The 19,432-nt window shown below is 31.4% G+C and overlaps 1 protein-coding gene across 6 annotated transcripts in view; it reads left to right on the forward strand.

Moving 5' to 3' along the window:
- The window catches only part of LOC134687439 (cubilin-like), a 111,811-nt gene that overhangs the window by 83,908 nt on the left and 8,471 nt on the right, over window positions 1-19,432 (forward strand). For all 6 annotated transcript variants that reach the window (XM_063547740.1, XM_063547741.1, XM_063547742.1 and 3 more), the window contains 9 exons: window positions 4,453-4,667; window positions 5,703-5,904; window positions 8,390-8,640; window positions 9,272-9,319; window positions 10,597-10,780; window positions 11,405-11,592; window positions 14,208-14,415; window positions 15,493-15,698; window positions 17,396-17,560. In XM_063547740.1, the coding sequence (XP_063403810.1) occupies window positions 4,453-4,667; window positions 5,703-5,904; window positions 8,390-8,640; window positions 9,272-9,319; window positions 10,597-10,780; window positions 11,405-11,592; window positions 14,208-14,415; window positions 15,493-15,698; window positions 17,396-17,560 (1,667 nt within the window). The remainder of the gene's footprint in view (window positions 1-4,452; window positions 4,668-5,702; window positions 5,905-8,389; window positions 8,641-9,271; window positions 9,320-10,596; window positions 10,781-11,404; window positions 11,593-14,207; window positions 14,416-15,492; window positions 15,699-17,395; window positions 17,561-19,432) is intronic.

A 19,432-nucleotide genomic window follows, 5' to 3' on the forward strand; every position in this document is an offset into this window, starting at 1 on the left:
GGCAATTGTTTGTTGATACAGGATCAGTCACACTCTTATAAGGCTGAGTGTAGGCGATAGATTGTTGATACAGGATCAGTCACACTTATTAGGCTGAGTGTAGGCAATTGTTTGTTGATACAGGATCAGTCACACTTATTAGGCTGAGTGTAGGCAATTGTTTGTTGATACAGGATCAGTCACACTTATTAGGCTGAGTGTAGGCAATTGTTTGTTGATACAGGATCAGTCACACTTATTAAGCTGAGTGTAGGCAATTGTTTGTTGATACAGGATCAGTCACACTCTTATAAGGCTGAGTGTAGGCGATAGATTGTTGATACAGGATCAGTCACACTTATTAGGCTAAGTGTAGACAATTGATTGTTGATACAGGATCAGTCACACTTATTAGGCTGAGTGTAGGCAATTGTTTGTTGATACAGGATCAGTCACACTCTTATAAGGCTGAGTGTAGGCGATAGATTGTTGATACAGGATCAGTCACACTTATTAGGCTAAGTGCAGACAATTGATTGTTGATACAGGATCAGTCACACTTATAAGGCTGAGTGTAGGCAATTGATTGTTGATACAGGATAAGTCACACTTATAAGCTGCCGCTAGATAGAAGCAATTGTTTGTTGATAAATAAAACCAGTCACACTAATAAGCCACATTGAAGGCGATAGATTGATGATATTTGAACAGACAGAATCAGTACTGAAGAACTTAGGATTAGTCACACTTATAATCTAGGTGTAGGCAATTATTGATTAATGATATTGTAACAGGCATTCTGAGATCCAATGAAATTAGGTAACAATTAGTTGTTACAGGATCAGTCATACTAATTAGGCTAAGTGTAGGCAACTGATTGTTGATAATGAAACACAAACTCTTAGATCAAAACAAATAAGACTTGATGCTGGCTATTTTTGGTTATGTGGGAACAGTCTAGCTCATCTAGTCATTTTTTTGTCAAGCCTGCAACTTTTGTTGCAGAAAGCTCGACATAGGGATAGTGATCCGGCTGCGGCGTTAGCTAACTTCTTTATATCTCTGAAGCTAGAAGACCTGGATGCTTCATACTTTGTATATATATGCCCCATGATACGAAGTTTCCGTCAGTCACATGTCCAATGTCCTTGACCTCATTTTCATGGTTCAGTGACCATTTGAAAAAAAAGTTCAGATTTTTTGTAATGTTGAATTCTCTCTCATTATAAGTAATAGGATAACTATATTTGGTATGTGCGTACCTTGCAAGGTCCTGATGCCTGTCAGACAGTTTTCACTTGACCTCGACCTCATTACATGGATCAGTGAACAAGGTTAAGTTTTGGTGGTCAAGTCCTTATCTTAGATACTTTAGGCAATAGGGCTAGTATATTTGGTGTATGGAAGGACTGTAAGGTGTACATGTCCAGCTGGCAGGTGTCATCTGACCTTGACCTCATTTTCATGGTTCAGTGGTTATAGTTAAGTTTTTGTGTTTTGGTCTGTTTTTCTTACACTTTATGCAATAGGTCTACTATATTTGTTTTATGGAATGCTTGTAAGGTGTACATGTCTAGCGGGCAGATGTCATTTGACCTTGACCTCATTTTCATGGTTCAGTGGTTAAAGTTAAGTTTTTTGTGTTTTGGTCTGTTTTTCTTATACTTTATGCAATAGGTCTATTATATTTGTTGTATGGAATGATTGTAAGGTGTATACTGTATAGGGGGTTATTTTCACGGGTGTAAAATTTCGCGATTTTCATTGAACAAGATATATGAAATATTTTGGCGGTTATTATTTTGGCGGATTAAAAACTTTTATTTATACCTTTGTATGTACACCTTAAATTTGGCGGAATTTATTTTGGCGATTTAGTTCTGTCCGCGAAAATAAGCGAAAATTTGCACCCCGCAAAAAAATAACCCGCTATACGGTATGTCTAGCAGGCAGATGTCATTTGACCATGACCTCATATTCATGGTTCAGTGGTTATAGTTAAGTTTTTTAGTTTTGGTCTTTTCATCTAACATTATATGCCTAAGGTCAACTATATTTGGTGTATGGAAATATTTTCTGATCTATATGTCAGTCCCGCACGTTTTATTTGACCAAGACCTTAATTTCACGGTTCATTGCACAGTGTTAAGTTTTTGTGTTTTGGTCTATTTTTCTTAAACTATAAGTAATAGGTCAATTGTATTTTATGTATGGAAGCATTGTTAGCTGTACATGTCTCCCTGGCATGGTTCATCTGACCTTGACCTCATTTTCATGGTTCATTAGTTTGTGTTTAGCTATCATGGTTAATGTTAAGTTTATGTGACAGTTGTATTAAAGCTTTATACTTAGGACTATCAACATAATATCAATGATTAGTAAAGAAGGCGAGACATTTCAGTGTGTGGACTCTTGTTTCTTAAAATATGAGCAAACACACTGAAAAAAACCAGAAATAATTAGGTTAATTACTTGTGTATTTGAATGGGGATTTGCATATACACTGAATTCAGACGTACAGTAGTTAGGCAAGATACAGGCATTATTTTGTTGAAATTGAAAAGACATTGAAAACAGAATAAAAATGTTGATATACTTAGAAGAAAATTATTTTGCTTAGATTTAGAGTGGTTGCAAATAAGACTGTGAAAGCAAATGATTTTGGAATTGATTCAGACACACTGAGGCCAGGCAAAATTTAATAAGGCAATTGTCTGTTTTCATAAACAAGATGTTTCTGATTATTTTGTTTGCCAACTGAATATCAAATATAGCAATGTTTATAGACATTTTTCACTTTCACATTTAATTATTTTCAGTCTTATATGGAAACCATCTGTGAAATTATACTTTTGGTGCAGTTTTATAAGGTTTATTTACCGCAATGATTAATTGAATAAAAAAAATGTTAAATAGAGAGAATGTTATCCTGTGTCTTCAGAGCTTATATCTATGATTTGATCGGACTTGTTAGAAATACAGTCTTTTCCAAGGATTTCTATTTGATTAGGTGATATTTTTCGTCGACATATTGGCTGCTTCTATTACGTTTGTTCTGAACAGCCCTTCCATTACAAATAAGACTACAAATTGAATATTTTATTTACTTTTTTGTCATGTGCAATCCTAATTAATTTTGTATCTGATTTTGCTAGTATTTATCGAATATGTTACATAAGAAATGTCTTTAATGTGAAATTCAGCAAACATTTATCAAGTTTTTGCACTTAAGCTTCATTGGTTGTGATATATTTCCATGGAAATTGTACGAATTATTTTTAAGTGTCTTGTAATTTTTAGATTAGGTTAAAATACCATTAAGGAAGACATTCTCTGAAATGCTGTGAAATGAAGATGTCTTCAGACTTAAATCAATAATTGAAGGAGTTTAGAAACAAAATCTGGTTAAAAGAAATGTTCCTCTAATATGAATTGATATTATTTTGTAAAAACATAGTTTCTTTTGTAATGTGGTGTTAATCAAATTTGTTCTTTAAAATTGATCATCATTTTCAATTGGACATGTGATAATTCTAACACAACCTATAGAACATTAAAGGAGGCAAAAATCAAAACGAGAAAATGATGTGAAAAAAATTTTGTTTTCAAAATCTTTAAATGAAAAAATAAACAGGGACGGAGAAAATATTCTTCCTTGCATGTCAGTCTATTTTTACCTAATTTTATTTTGTTAAATGAATCAAGCATAACTTCGGATTATTTTGATATTTCTTTCTATTGTTAACATGAGCACATGGACCTCACTTTTTGTGTATTGAAATCACATATGTACTAACATTAGAATTTATTTTCTATATGCATTTGAATTGGCAAGAAAATTGTCTACAGCTTTTTATAACCAATAATTGTATGGATCCGCAAACATTTTATCACATTAAACTTTCATTGTTTTATACATTAAGAAACACTTTCCAATAAACAGGGAAATATATCTTTCTGCTTAAAGGTTAGATTTTGAAAAAATGTATTGAGAAATGAAATATTTTGTTTCTACATGAAACTGGAAAATTTCAAACTGAAATATCTCGAAATTAAAGAATGCAGGTATTTTTTTTATAAAAATTGACTTAGTGATAAAAAAAAATTGGACAATTCTATGTGGTATGCTTTTAACTTAAGAATTACTTTCAATCAATACTATTATTACACAACTAGTTGTTGGAAAGTCAGAAAATTTATAGTTGGGAAAGACATCTTTCTTTCTCCCTTAATAACCTCTTAGCAGTCATGATTGCCTGAATAAGAATTAGAATTGAAATCCTAATTAAGAAGGTGCCAAGGTTATTTATTTTTTGTCTCTTAAGGGAGAGAGACTTACAATATATTATTGAATGTAAAGTAGTGAAACATTCCTCAGAGGAGAAATAAAACAGTACAAGTTATCTTTAATTTTATTTTACTACCATCTCTTTCTACTTTAATCTAATGATCATAGAATTTAATCTTTTTCAGATGTCAATTTGATTATCTAGATATTTATGCTGAAGTTAGTGATATGACGCAACCCCACATTGACACGCCCCTCCTAGGAAGATTCTGTGGGGAAGGTACTGATCGTCTGCCGAATCTCATCATCTCAACATCGAACATCATTATTTTGGACTTTTACTCTGACTTTGACAAAGCTGATGATGGCTTTGAAGGACGATATAGGTTTATAAATGATTGTAAGTTTACAAGAAATATTTTTAACTAATGATAATCATAGTTAACATTTCTGATGCTAACTTTATTTCACCTAGTTAGCATATGATATGACCAACATTGTTTCACCTTAATTGCATACGATTGACATTTTTCGCAAGTTTTCCATATGACCACTATTTTGAACTTATTAGCATTTGACCAAAAGTATTTCACATAACTATATATATATAAGCAAACAACAAACACTTCTTCACCCAACTAGCATATGCCAAATGCTATTTCACCAAACTAAGATATGCCAAATGCTATTTCACCATACTAAGATATGCCAAATGCTATTTCACCAAACTAAGATATACCAAATGCTATTTCACCAAACTAAGATATACCAAATGCTATTTCACCAAACTAGGATATGCCAAATGCTATTTCACCAAACTAGGATATATGACAAACAGTTTTCACCAAACTAGCAAATGACAAACATTTTTCCCCAAACTAGCAAATGACAAACATTTTTCACCAAACTAGCATATGACAAACATTTTTCACCTTTTTAGCATATGGCAAATATTGTTCACCTTACTAGCAACATGACACACACTGTTTAACTTAACAAGCATATGACAAACGTTGTTCACTTTACAAACATATTACATACACTATTTCACCTAACAAGCATAAGACAAATATAATATTCTTCACCTTTTAAACTAGCATATGATAAACACTGTTTTACTTAACAAGCATATGACAAACACTATTTCACCTAACTAGCATATGACAAACATTTTTCAACTACTCTAACTAGCATATGACAAAAACTGTTCAAAAAATTGGTATATGGGATATAAGTGAAAACTTCAGATTGACGATCCACTTTTATATATGTGTAATATGCTGAAATGTTTAGTAAAAAAGTTACTTACTAGATCTGCAGTAGAGCCAATTATAAACTTGTGGATTATGGTTCTGCCAATATTACCAATGTAATTGTCTACAAATATTATTTGAAAATGTCAGCCAAATAATTATTTTTTTGCTTTTGATTTTAGCTATATATAATTTTGGACAAAAGAAGAACCTATGTGATTTTGTGATAAACAGTACAGAACAACGATTAGGTTACATTGTATCACCAACATACCCTGGAATGTACCCAGACAATCTACATTGTAGTTATACTCTTGTAGGCAAGATAGGACAGAGGATCAGAATCAAATTTCTAGATTTTTCACTTTTCCAAGGTGGAGATTAGTAAGTACTAGTCAAGATTTGTGGAATCACTATTTTTGGGGTTACCAATTTATGTGGGTTTTAAGGAAAAATGCTATTTTTATGGATATTTGATTGTGAGGTGTTTAAAAAAGTCTGCCCAAACCCAATATAAAATTTGCTGAATATCAAAATTAGCGGATGACCAGGACACCCATAGAATACACAATAATTGGTATATAATGAATCCACACAATATCAGAGTATTGCCTTATTACTACTTTCTTGCAAACACAGTACTGTGGATTCTTTTGTTATCATTGATAAAAAAAAATGTGGATAAAGGAAAATTATGATATTTGATTTGATGGTTCAAACTTATTAAAAAAAAATCAATTCTTTTCATATTTTTTACACCATGAAATCCATGAAATATAAAAGAGATAAGGAAATATGTCATGATTGCAATGAGACATTACTATTCACCAGAGTTTAAATGACGAAGATATATGCAATTATAGGACACTGTACAGCATTCAACATTGAGGAAAACCCATACCTACCATATAGTATGAATTTACCAAAGTATACTCAGATGGATGACGGAAGTTTTCATCAATGTAAATAGCTCAGAGAGAAATAGCATAATGCAGGTCATCTGAGTCATGCTGTTTCTCATCTCACAGTAGATATTGTTTTTAGTTTTTCTAACAAATTGTAGCAGTTCTGAGTTAATTATCACTTTTTTGTTCTTCTTGAAATGAGCAACAGAAAGGTTGCAACTAGTGGTGCAGGAACTACTAACCATTATTGAGCATCCCTAGTTTCTGGTCCTTAATCCTTAGTTTTCTGGATGTTATCTGTCTGCTCATTATTGTTTGGTTGCTGTCTTTCTTCAGCTTTTGGTTTTTAATTGTAGCCTTGATATCTTTTTTAAAAAATATTTGAATTAATGGACTAAATGTTGGTTAATTTTTAAAGTACAACCATCAATATAACAGACTAATTTTCATCACAAAATAATTAAATTTGTATCTTTTCCATCTAGATAAGGTGTTACACAATTTGTGCCTACTTATTGAAATAGTGAGTAGGACTTCCATATAAAAAAATCTGTGTGACAGATATTTCACTTTTGCATCAAACGAAAGATATCTTTTACCAGACTTATTATAAATGTCAGTTGTTATTATCTATCATGCTACACAAGACGTGACATTTAATGTCCCTAAATCATTCACTTTATCATGTGATTAAACCTAATACACACAAACTTCAAACGATTTTTGATCTGAAAATTAACAATTAAAATAGTTCCAGCGAGGCACAACAGGCACTAATGATGCAATAATGGCCTTATAAGGGATGAAATTTTGACTTCATTATCTCATGCTAATGACATCAAACATACAAACCAAAGATTATTTTATGAAAGACAATGTCGAGGTGGTTAAATTACGATCATAAACCTTTCACAGATTGTTGAGTTCTTCATTAGGGGAAAAAAAAAAAAAGACTAAATCTGAAACTGCATGTAATGCATATGGCTTTAAATTGGTAATTCAAATAGATGTTAAAGAACTTGTACTAAACAATCAATGGGTTCTAATAGCTTTTATACATGCAAGACTGAGAAAATAATATCATCGTACAATTAAGTGACAATTCGTAAATTGGTTTGGTTGTACTTATAGTTTAAATAGTCATGTTATTTATGTTTTAGTACTAATTAGTGAATCTCATTTGTAAGCCAAGTAAATGGTTTATTGGGGAATGGATTGTGTCAGTGTGTAAATAAAAATAAAACATTTATAACATTCCTTTCATTGTTATAAAGAATTTGAGATTCTCACCAACTGACTAATTTTTAAAAGTATAGAAAATATTATTACTATACCTAGTACCGGTACCTCTAAATGAGGATCAATGGCCAAAGGACCTTAGTACTTCATCTACAGTTATCTCTAGGCTGTTATCTCTGATTTTCCCAATACTTTCTCCACCAATAAAACCTGGCCACCATGATGATATATCCAAAAGTGCTGCAAGTGGCATTTAACATCAACAAGCAATCAGAATGAGGACATAACGTATAGTGGGTTATTTTCAGCTGTAAATTTTCGAGATTTTCATTGAATATTCTGGCAGTTACTATTTTGGCGGATTCAAAACTTTTATCAATTCCTTTGCATGTGCACTTTTAAATTGATGGAATTTATTTTTGCGATATTGTTCTATCCGAGTTAATAAGCGAAAATTTACATCCTGTGAAAACAACCCGCTATACGGTACTAGTTTCCCTCTGTTGGTTCTTTAATCAGTCTTGGATCTGTTTGTCTGTGACTCTTTTCTGTCCAATTTTCCTCAGTAACTATATACAAGTCATAACTTCTTGTCATACCAAACCATGTGACATGTTTTGGGTTCCATTGTTTTACAGCCTCATTAAAAAAATATGTACCATGAAATTGTTATGCACTTATGAAAATTTTGGTCGCATTTTCATATTTTATAATTTTTGTTACAGCTGTCCTATTGATTATGTGTTGATCCATGATGGAGGAAGTTCAAAGGGAGAAGTAATAGGAAGATTTTGTGGAAATTATAAAGACGTTGTGATTTATTCCTCTGAAAATTACTTATCTATAATATTTAGAACTCAGAGTGGGAGAATAGACTCACTCAATGCTGATAATTTAGAAGGAGACGCTGACTTTTTATATAATAGAAGAGGATTCAATATTTCTTTTGAATTTAGTGACAAGTTTGTAAAACCAGGTAAGAAAAACTTCTGATGTTCAAATCTATTATCAATGCTACCTGCCAACCACTGAATATGTGTTTATGGGACACAAGACATTTTTTTAATGTAAAATTTAGATTATTTCTGAGAATAATTTTCTGAACAGCAGATCATGTTGTTTGGATACTTTACTACAATGCTGTCTGAAACATTTCAGGTGTTTCAGACAGAATTCCTACATGAAACTTTTTTGAGAAATGCAAACACATGTGTTCCCATTCTGCAGGTGTCTTATATTTTCAAAACCTGCAATCATTTCAAGGTGATGCTTGATAATAGAGCAGTCATTTGTTTTTAAAGTTGTATTGCAAATAGAAATGCATTTTTCAAAACATTTAAAATTTTATTATATGAGTTAAAGTTTGTTAAGATAGCCAAATGATATGTCAGTTCACATCTGCCTTTAAGTTTGTTGACATTATCTTTTTAGTTAGCCTTTTGAATAAACATGGTTAAAACTATACTGGAAAAATTTGAGTCCTAATGGTAAGAAATTCTTAAATGTTTCTTTGTCTGTATTTGACCTGTTGTTATATTTCTGGAATATTTTAAACAGATTAAGAGTCATTTACAAGTGTGTTTATTTTTCTATTTTTATTATTTCAGCCTTTTCAAGAGCTGGTGGTGACCACATTCAGCATATAAAAGGAACAGGTAAACATAAAGTGCATTTGTTACTTTTAAACTACCAGAATAAGTAAATATACTGACATACACTTACTGTTTAATAAAGTCAACATTAGGTCCGAGACCACAATTTATTTGTAGTGCATTTCTTTTAGAACATAAATGAAAATTAAAAAAATCCCACCTGCGCTTTCTCAATGAAATTTTTACAGTGTGTTGTACTACTTTTGGGACCAATTATATCAAAATTATAGAAAACTTCATCGTCTCTAACTCAAAATATGGACAATTTTGTGTTTAGGGTGTCTTGAAATCTTTTGACAACTTCTGAAGTGCTTATTTTAAACCTTTTTCAGCTGGACCAAATCACTGCTTTCCTGTAAAATTCTGGACCAAAATTATTTACAGTGTAATTTCACCCCCTACTTACAATTTGAGGCATTAAACATGGAAAAATAAATTTGAAAGGGGTATAAAAATTAATGGCAAGTAACCCACTGTTAACACTAGGGACTATATTCGTGAACAACAAAAATCAAGGGACGACAATTGTGGTCTTGGACCTATTAGTTTAGTGCTGTTCAAAAGTCATTAAACGATTGAGATTAAACAAATCCAGGTTACAAACTAAAACAGAGGGAAACACATCAACTAAAAGAGGAAAACAACGAAATTACAGAACACAGTCGGTGCAACAAACAACAATGCAACATGCATACACACACACTGTCATATTCCTGACTTGGTACAGGACATTTTTTACAAAAAATAAGGGTTGAACCTTGTTTTGTGGCTATCCAAACCTTTGCGAAAATTGTTTTACAGATTAATATAGAATAAACAGAAGTGGAATAATTTTAAATGAGACAAGTTTATCCAATAGAGTCAAAATAAAGGGATTTCAGTAAACCTATTACTGTTACATTTCTATGAGGTGATTGTAAAGTGGCTTGTTTTACATTGTCTTATCGGGGTCTTTTATAGCTGACTATGTGGTATGGGCTTTGCTCATTGTTGAAGGCCGTAGGGTTACCTGTAGTTGTTAATGTTTTGTGTCATTTTGGTCTTTTGTGGATAGTTGTCTCATTGGCAATAATACCACATCTTCTTTTTTATATTGTTTAGTTGTTTACTTTGTATCACCAAGGCAAAGTATAAACATAGACTGTGTTGTTGTAAAATCTTTAAGCTTTTAAAAAAAAGGTATGAAAGGCGCCTAGCTGAATGGATCATGTGTAGCATCTTGTAAACTAATGATGCTTTTGAATAATCGAGTAATACAAATATAATTTTCAATGTTGCAGCATGTGATGTGAGGATCAGTAGTAAAAAACGTTCCTTCGGTACATTGACGTCACCTGGATACCCGTCAGATGTACCTCCAAATGTTACCTGTAATTACTACCTAGACGGTATGAGAAACAGGAAAGTTCTAGAAAAAGTATCGATATCTTTTAAAGATTTTGAAGTTCCTGGTCAAATGCCATAGTAAGTATTCAATTGTGTGGACAATATTTTTCTATATTCAGGATTTCTAAAAAAATTTCTAAAGTAAGAATTCAAGGGAAAATAAGATCTTTTAGTTGAGTCATATCTTATAATTAGATAAGAGAATGTAAATAGATAGGCATTTTTACGTTGAAATGTATAAAAGCAAATTGAAATTAAAAAGTGTAAAAGCAATGGAGAACAATGAGAAAAAAGCGATAAAAATTACTAAGGGTCAATCAAAAAAAAAAGTAAAATTGAGGAAAAAACAAAACTCTAATAAAATATTACACAAAAAACTAAAGAACTAAGCTACATTACCCCACAAAACAAATCAAGGGTGAACTTGAGTGCTCTGGAAGGGGTAGCAGTTCCTGCTCCTAATGAAGGACCCATTATGTTGCACTTGCAAGAAAAATATAGTAGTATAAATGTGGACAGAAATAATCAGGATTATATTACTACTATGTTATTCTGTGTGTGTTTATATTGTATTGATGTGTGTATGCACATGTTTGTGCCCACTATACTTATAAATCTATCATCTTGTACTCTATTGATGTGTGTATGCACATGTTTGTGCCCACTATACTTATAAATCTATCATCTTGTACTCTATTGGAGCTGTTATGAAGGTTATTTAGAAGTCAACCTTAAAGGCACTCTAGGAGTTGGTGCTTTTGATGAGAGATTCTGTGGGTCCTTACTGCCTCCTAATCTTACAAGTGAAGATTCCCGAATGATTTTGACCCTTGACACACATAAATCTAGGAGCAGTCGAGGGTTTTCTTCCACATATCAGTTTATTACAGGTATTTATTTATCTTTGATTTATTTATTACCATGTTTTGCAAAAAGAATGTAACTATGCTTGTATATCCTTGGTGAAATTTTAATGAATCACACAATTTGCTTTGATCTGTTACTTTCTTGTAAAGTGTAAAATGTAGAAGCTTTTATAAATAGTATAGTTATATTTGAAAATGATAAGAACATTTTACCATGATATGAGTGTTCACTCAATGTGTTCATCATTTTTCACTATCAATCAATCAAAATCCTGGAGATAAAAAAATATATGGCGTAATTATTCTTTCTAATTTGTTTTTGTATGCTCTACTATTTTACTATATCATAAAAACTGTGTACTCTATATTATACACAATTTTAATGTACATTCCCTGTATCAGATACTTCCCTTAACTTGCACAAATGGGAGGGTAGGCCCAAAAACTTTTCCTATGGATCATCTGTGTTTTAAAATCAAATTAAACGCTTAGTTTATATAATACATTTCAGGAAATATGCAGCGCACTGCTGACACTGTTGTCATTAAAAAAGGGAAGTGGTGTCCTATAATGTTGTTTGTCAGAATAAATGTCAACGGAAATATTCAGTGAAAAATATTTTTACATTTGTTGAATTTTATCAAAAGAATTTAGTTTTTTTACAGTTAAGGCCTGTTTAACAGATTTTGTCATTTTTCTGTTGCTCTTGAATAAGATTAATGTATGGCCTGTTTGTGCTTTCAAGTTTTTTGTAGATAACTGTTTTGCTTGGTTATACATTGTAATAGATATCCTTTTTACTTCAATACTCTTATATTAAAAATCTTAATACTTATATTACATTAATGAGAACACGTCCCAATCTTGTGGTTACTAAATAACCCTCCTATCTTATATTTATTTTTCTCAATACCAATAGTGAAGCTCACCATTTAAGTTTAGATTTAAGAGAAAAAGGGGGATGGGAAAAGGGGGGGGGGGGTATTCAGTAAATTTTAAAGATATGATTTTTCTTACATTTCAAAATGAGTGCTTGTTCAATTAACTTATTTTGGTTTAATATAGAAATGAAATCTTTAAGATTCAGCATAGAATAGATTTTTTTTTATTCAGTGTTTTTGTCTTGGGATTTTACACAAACAATGATAAATATGATTTTGTTTGGATTAATTGGTTTCAACTATACCTCCTAAGAGCCATGTGGTAATTTTAGAAACCCAATCCATTTCAAAAATAAATCCATATGCGATTTAGGCTTTTATAACTTAAAAGCAGCAAGTTCTGGCGCATTTCTGTATAAAGGCATTATTGAAGTGAACAACACAATGGTTTGTGTGGTTTGACAAAAGAAAACAACTTGAAAATTAATATAGTAAACTTGCACTTATCTTAAATATTTCTGCATCTTAAATTAACCATATCTTGGTGGTGTAATAAGGAGGACAGTTAACAAAGCAGTTGCAGAAATTGTTTCAATGGGCTTTAACTGCATTTTCTAAAAAATATATCAAAAGTTCACTATTTTTCAATATGCTAATTGGCACCAGCTTTTTTTTTCTATCACTGCATATTTCTTGAATGTTTTAAAATGTAAACTATTTGCTTGTGTCTGTCTAGCTTATTAGTTACTTTTTCATTTGTAAAAATGGGATTTTTTTCTATATGAATAATGTGGACTATTTATCAAACTCTGTAGCAATTATTACAGAGACAATTCATACAGAGAATAATACAATAATAAAGTTATTTTATATATTTAATTTAACTAACAAATATTATTTAGTCCATAAATTGTGTTGTTTTATGTGTTATGTAACTGCCACTATTGACAGGAAAATATTGTAAAAGGAGTAGGTTCAGTAAGACCTCTTTTTGGCCTAAAAAAAAGCAGTTTTACAAAATTGTGAAACTGTAAATTTTTAGCTATATACTGGAAAGTAGAATGCTTCTGCTACATAAATATAGGCTGTTTTTGACAATACAATGTACATATAAATGAAATCTTCACAATTTTAACATTTTTGTTCAATTTAAGACGGTTTCCGTCTTAAATAAAAGTGGCCGCATTGGTGTTCATTCATAATATTGAAATGTAAGTTGTATTTGATGATAATACATAACATATATTAAGGTTGAGGATGAACACGGATGCGGCCACTTTCATTTTTGACAAAAACCATCTGAAAAGTGACGTTTTTTGGCATATTTGATATTTTTTTCATATATAAGCTTGAATCAGAGCGTTTTTAATGACTAAATCAGTTAATTTCTTTCACATAAACTAATTGAATCAATTAAAATAGATACTTTAGTGTTTAAAAAGTGCACAAAATCTTTCTTTTATGAACCTGAAATTTGAGGCCAAAATCAGCCCTTACCGGACTTACTCCTTTAAGGTGATACAGGTTGTGTTTAGTTTGAAATAAATTTGATAGTGATGGCATTCAGATTTTCTAAACCTTTGGTTACTAGCAAACCTGATGATGGTTGTTCAAGAAATATATTCCATGCAAACAGAAATCAGTATCATACAATTACATTGGTCTTGTTTTTTCAGCACATAACTCATATACCACTTAATAAATAAAATGTTTTAAAGATACTGTGTGTATAACTTGTTTAGTTTTATTTCCTTACAGATTTTGGAATATCTGGTCATAGTCCCGAGGATGGGAAGTGTATATTTCTGTATATCAGTCGAAGCTATAAAGAGGGAACATTTAATTCACCATATTATCCTCAAGAATATCCAGACAATACTAAATGTGAATACATATTCCGTCCTGCTGTATCAGAAAGACTTCTTATTTCATTCCATGCCTTTGATTTGGGAAGAACCAGAGGGCCGTAAGTTTCTTACTTTCCAATCAAACTAAAATTAAGACTGATTTTTTTCTGTGCAAAATTACATCATAAAGAAGAGAGGTGAAGATACCAGAGAGACTTTCAAACTCATCAGTCAACAAATAATCTGACATTGCCATGACAAAAAAAAAGAAAAAGACCAAAAGACAGACAACAGTATACAAAACACAACATAGAAAACTAAAAACCGGGCAATATAAACCCCACCAAAAACTAGGGGTGATCTATCTTAGATGCACACACAAAAGTTTTGATGTTTTAATGCTTCAGAATAATTTACAACAGTTAAGAATTATACTTCATACTGGGAATTCATTTATATCAGTGGGTACAATTTTTCTTGATTGCATTAAACTTGTATTTTGGTATGAAATGGTAATAAAAACAAGTACAGGATATTACTACAAAAATATGTTTTAAGGAGGCTCGGGGGTATAAGATTTTCCGAAAAAAAAATAAACTTTAATTTTTCATTACAAATTTTATTTATTACCTTTAGTAGTTGTTACTTTATCATAAGATCCAAAAATCATTAAAAAAAAACAATTCGTGTTGGCCCCAGGTGACTTTTAAAATATTGATATTATTGAAAAAGCTCAAAATTATCTCCCTTTGGTGCAAAAATGCCATTTTTTGGCTTTAAAATTGAAATATCTTTTTTAACTCATCGGTGACCTATATTTATTACTTTTGTTTTCGAATAAGCTGTACATAAACTAAATAATTGTAAAATTTAAGCGATTTCTGTAATTTAGTTCTTTTTTTATTTCGATATTACCGATATTTCTCCTATTAGTTCAACAGAAAAAAAGGACATTAACAAAAATGCATGCTTCTCTTGATGGCAGATTGTGAGCGTAAATGAACGGTGACCCCATTTTTTTATTTCATTTTTCTATTGAGTATAAGATAAAGTTCGTTTATAGAAAAATATAGAGAAATCCTATATTAAATAAAAATTTTGATTTAGACCCGCGAGCCCCCTTAATTTAAACATGGACGATTGAAAATAATCATGTGTATTTCTTCAACAAACTTGGTTTATTAATTTTTTACTAGGTGTCATAGTTCAGACAATATTTTGGTAGACCAGCATGATTTAAAAGGAAATTATACAAGAATAAACACATACTGTGGTACACAATTTCCTGGACCAATAGTTGGGGCATTAGGACAAGAAGTGAGAGTAGTCTTCAATAGCAGAATTGGTAGTAGACATGCAGGATTTCAAGCAAAATTTGAATTTTTAAATACCAGATTGAGAAGTAAGTGATTGTAAATAATTAGATTTTGTAATTTCAAGAAATGGAAATTATCTTTGACTTATGGTCATTAAAATTTAAACCCTGGTAAAATACAACTTTCTTTTTATTTACCGTATTCACTTCAAGGTAACTAAAATTAACATTGGCAGTTTTTAGAGCTAATAACATGAAGTAATGTTTTTAACCTAGAAAAATTGTCACCAGATTATACAAAATCATGGAAGTGATTAAGAGTTCAAGCATAAACAATGGCATGTGAGCTAACTGCAATAGTATAAAAGTAAAAGTTCTGAACACTATAGCAAACAGCAACCACTAAAAGTATTAAGCTATTGAACAAAATGCACCAACCACTACAAGATAAATTAGACATCTACCAAACACAACCAAAAATATCTAACACCAGAGAGAGACTAACAACTACCAAACAATTTAGTAAGAGCAAACTACACCAACCACTACCAATATTAAAAAAGAATTCCATATTTTTATCAATACCAGTAGTCTGAAATTAAAAAGTAACAACAAACGGTTTGTATAAAATTGAGATTGGAAATGATGAATGTGTCAAAGAGACAACAACCCGACCAAAGAGCAGAAAACAGTCGAAGGCCACCAATGGGTTTTCAATACAGCAAGAAAATCTGGCACCTGGAGGTGTGCTTCAGCTGGCCCCTTAACAAAAATGTGTACTAGTTCAGTAGTTATGTGTAACGGAGGGGGTCGGTGACGACACCTCCCGGGACGTGTAGCGGCCAGTACTTCGCCCCTATTCGACCATTGGGATACCTGATATCAGATTATGGCTGAACAACAGACAATGAATCAAATGAAACTATAATTTTATTCATAAATGTACAATAATTGCATGAATTTAAACAAAGTCGGAAATAAACAGGAGTCAGAAAACTTTCTAAAATGGAGTTCAAAAATAAAGTAATTTCAAATGTAAAATGAAAAATAGAGTGTTCCCAGAGTTAGTCTTAAATATAAAATAAGGTAAATTTGCTTCGCGTTGTGTTTTAAAGTGGTAAATTGCACCAAAAAGGGGTGACTAACTCTGGCGAACTGCACCGAAGTGGTGGCTAACTCTAGACAGTAGACTCGATTAGTACTAATATTAGTTCCGGCGAGTATTTGGAGGCCTGTGCAAGGCCGACTCCGACTGAATATCAAATGATATCCTAAACTTGTCATTAATCAGGAGAACTTTAACATAAAAGGTACTGAAGAAAAGTTAAATAAATGAATATTCTTAAAATATTATAAAAATATCAAAAGTTAAATACTAAAACAGTTAAATTAACATCCATTACTTTTATCCTACTATATTTAAATCAAATTTAACTTAAAATAAACATTTAAATACTAAATAATTAATCTGTCCAAATTAAGGGGAATTAATCAGGCACATCAAAGCACATCTATTACATATGAATGTCATACTAAACTCAGAAACATATAAAAGAAACTAAATTATATAGTATTACATGTATCATATATAGATAGACTAAGGAAGATGTGGTGTGAGTGCCAATGAGACAACTCTCCATCCAAATAACAATTTTAAAAAAGTAAACCATTATAGGTCAATGTACGGCCTTCAACACAGAGCCTTGGCACACACCGAATAACAAGCTATAAAGGGCCCCAAAACACGTTTATATCATGTATGTTTGAACTTGATTACTTTTCAGAATGTGGTGAAAATATTACTTCCTTTGGTGGAGGAGGATTGATAAAGAGTCCAGGTTCACCAGAGAAATATAAAAGTTACTCATTTTGTCAGTGGATAATTAAAGCCAGTCATAGAAAAAACAATATATTAGTTATATTTGAAGACTTCCATGTAGAGGGAAAAGGTGAGCACATTACTTTAGATTAACAATAAAATTGAGAATGGAAACGGGGAATGTGTCAAAGAGACAACAACCCGACCAAATAAAAAAACAACAGCAGAAGGTCACCAACAGGTCTTCAATGTAGTGAGAAATTCCCGCACCCGGAGGTGTCCTTCAGCTGGCCCCTAAACAAATATATACTAGTTCAGTGATAATGAACGCCATACTAATTTCCAAATTGTACACAAGAAACTAAAATTAAAATAATACAAGACTAACAAAGGCCAGAGGCTCCTGACTTGGGACAGGCGCAAAAATGCGGCGGGGTTAAACATGTTTGTGAGATCTCAACCCTCCCCCTATACCTCTAACCAATGTAGAAAAGTAAACGCATAACAATACGCACATTAAACAACAATGTATTAGATTGTCTTCAAGTATATTTTTTTTACAATTTATATGAAACTAGTTTTTTTTATGACATGTAACATAGAGATCTGATTTGGTGAACCTGTAAATTGAAATAAGATAGATAATTAGAAATAAGAAGATGTGGTATGATTGCCAATTGATATAGTAGTCCAGCTCATAGTTAGAGAAATTTTGTTAGTATGAAGCAAGTGTTGTGTAATAAAGATTATACTTACAATCCCTTTTAGATTTGAATTCTACATCTGTCATTGCGTACAGATGATTTAATTTGATTTCTGTGGTATAACGCCACTTTTAAGCTCCATTTTAGGGCTATTTTTGGGGGGGGCTAGTTTTTATTTGTGGAGGAAGTCAGAGTGCCTGGAGAAAACCACTAACCTTAAATAGGACAACTGATTATCCTAGTTCATTAAGATTGGAGTCCAGTGCACCTGCACTAGGGGGATTCGCACTCACAACCTCTGTGTTGACTGGCTAGTGATTACAGTAGTAACTTCTTAGACCACTCGACTGCTAGGTCCCGTAATGTAATTCTTTAAATATATTTCAGTGGTTACATAAGCTAAATTTTACATGTTGCCATATGAATTCATTTAAAAAAAAGAAAAGCTGATGAAATGATTAAATTTTATCCTATGGCTAAAGGAAGGTTGTTTGTGTAAAGCAAGTATAGTGGAAAACAATTGTATTATCCTGTACTGATAATTGACTTCCTTCTTTACAAGAAATGTTCGAAAATTGAAAACCTAATTATTATCAGGCACACTAAGAATAAAAGAATTTTGACTTGAATATGAAATATCTATCATAATTACATTGTAAAAGTTATTAAATCCTGTAATTAGTGTCTGCAATATATAAAACAAGATTTTTATTGATTTGAATATCAATTTCGCTCCTCACGACTGTAAGTTAGATTTGATTGGTTCTAAGCTGTTATAGCGAACCAAATGAAAGTTTTCCACAGAGTCGTCTGCTCTTTACCAAGGTATTTAAACTTTTGCAAGTTTACCTGTCCCATTGAATCAATACAATAGCTATTGTTCTCTGTGTAGTTTATTCACTTGGACAATTAAATTTCTTCTAGGAAAAATCTATCACTCATTGATTAATTTGCCTGACCAAAAAAATATCTTCTTTGTTGATTGAAATACATGTATAAACTCACATAAACTGCAAGTGATACAGTATTTATTCTATATCAATAATATATATTCAATCTGTTCAATATAAGTACTGATTAAATTATAAAGTTTATTTCTGATTTTTTTTTTAAGTACTGCATGCATTTATGTTTCAAAGAATGTGCATGTTTTTCATGGTTCTTCAGTTATTAAGATTATACATTCATGAAGACCTTTATTTAAACATTATCATTTTAAGGTTTTATTTGTGAACAGACTAAAACAAGCAAATTTTAATAGGTAAAATGTTGTAATTTGATCAGAAATAAACTTTTAA

The sequence above is a fragment of the Mytilus trossulus genome, chromosome 10 (genome assembly GCF_036588685.1).
Source record: "Mytilus trossulus isolate FHL-02 chromosome 10, PNRI_Mtr1.1.1.hap1, whole genome shotgun sequence".
Classification (NCBI taxonomy): Eukaryota; Metazoa; Mollusca; class Bivalvia; order Mytilida; family Mytilidae; genus Mytilus; species Mytilus trossulus.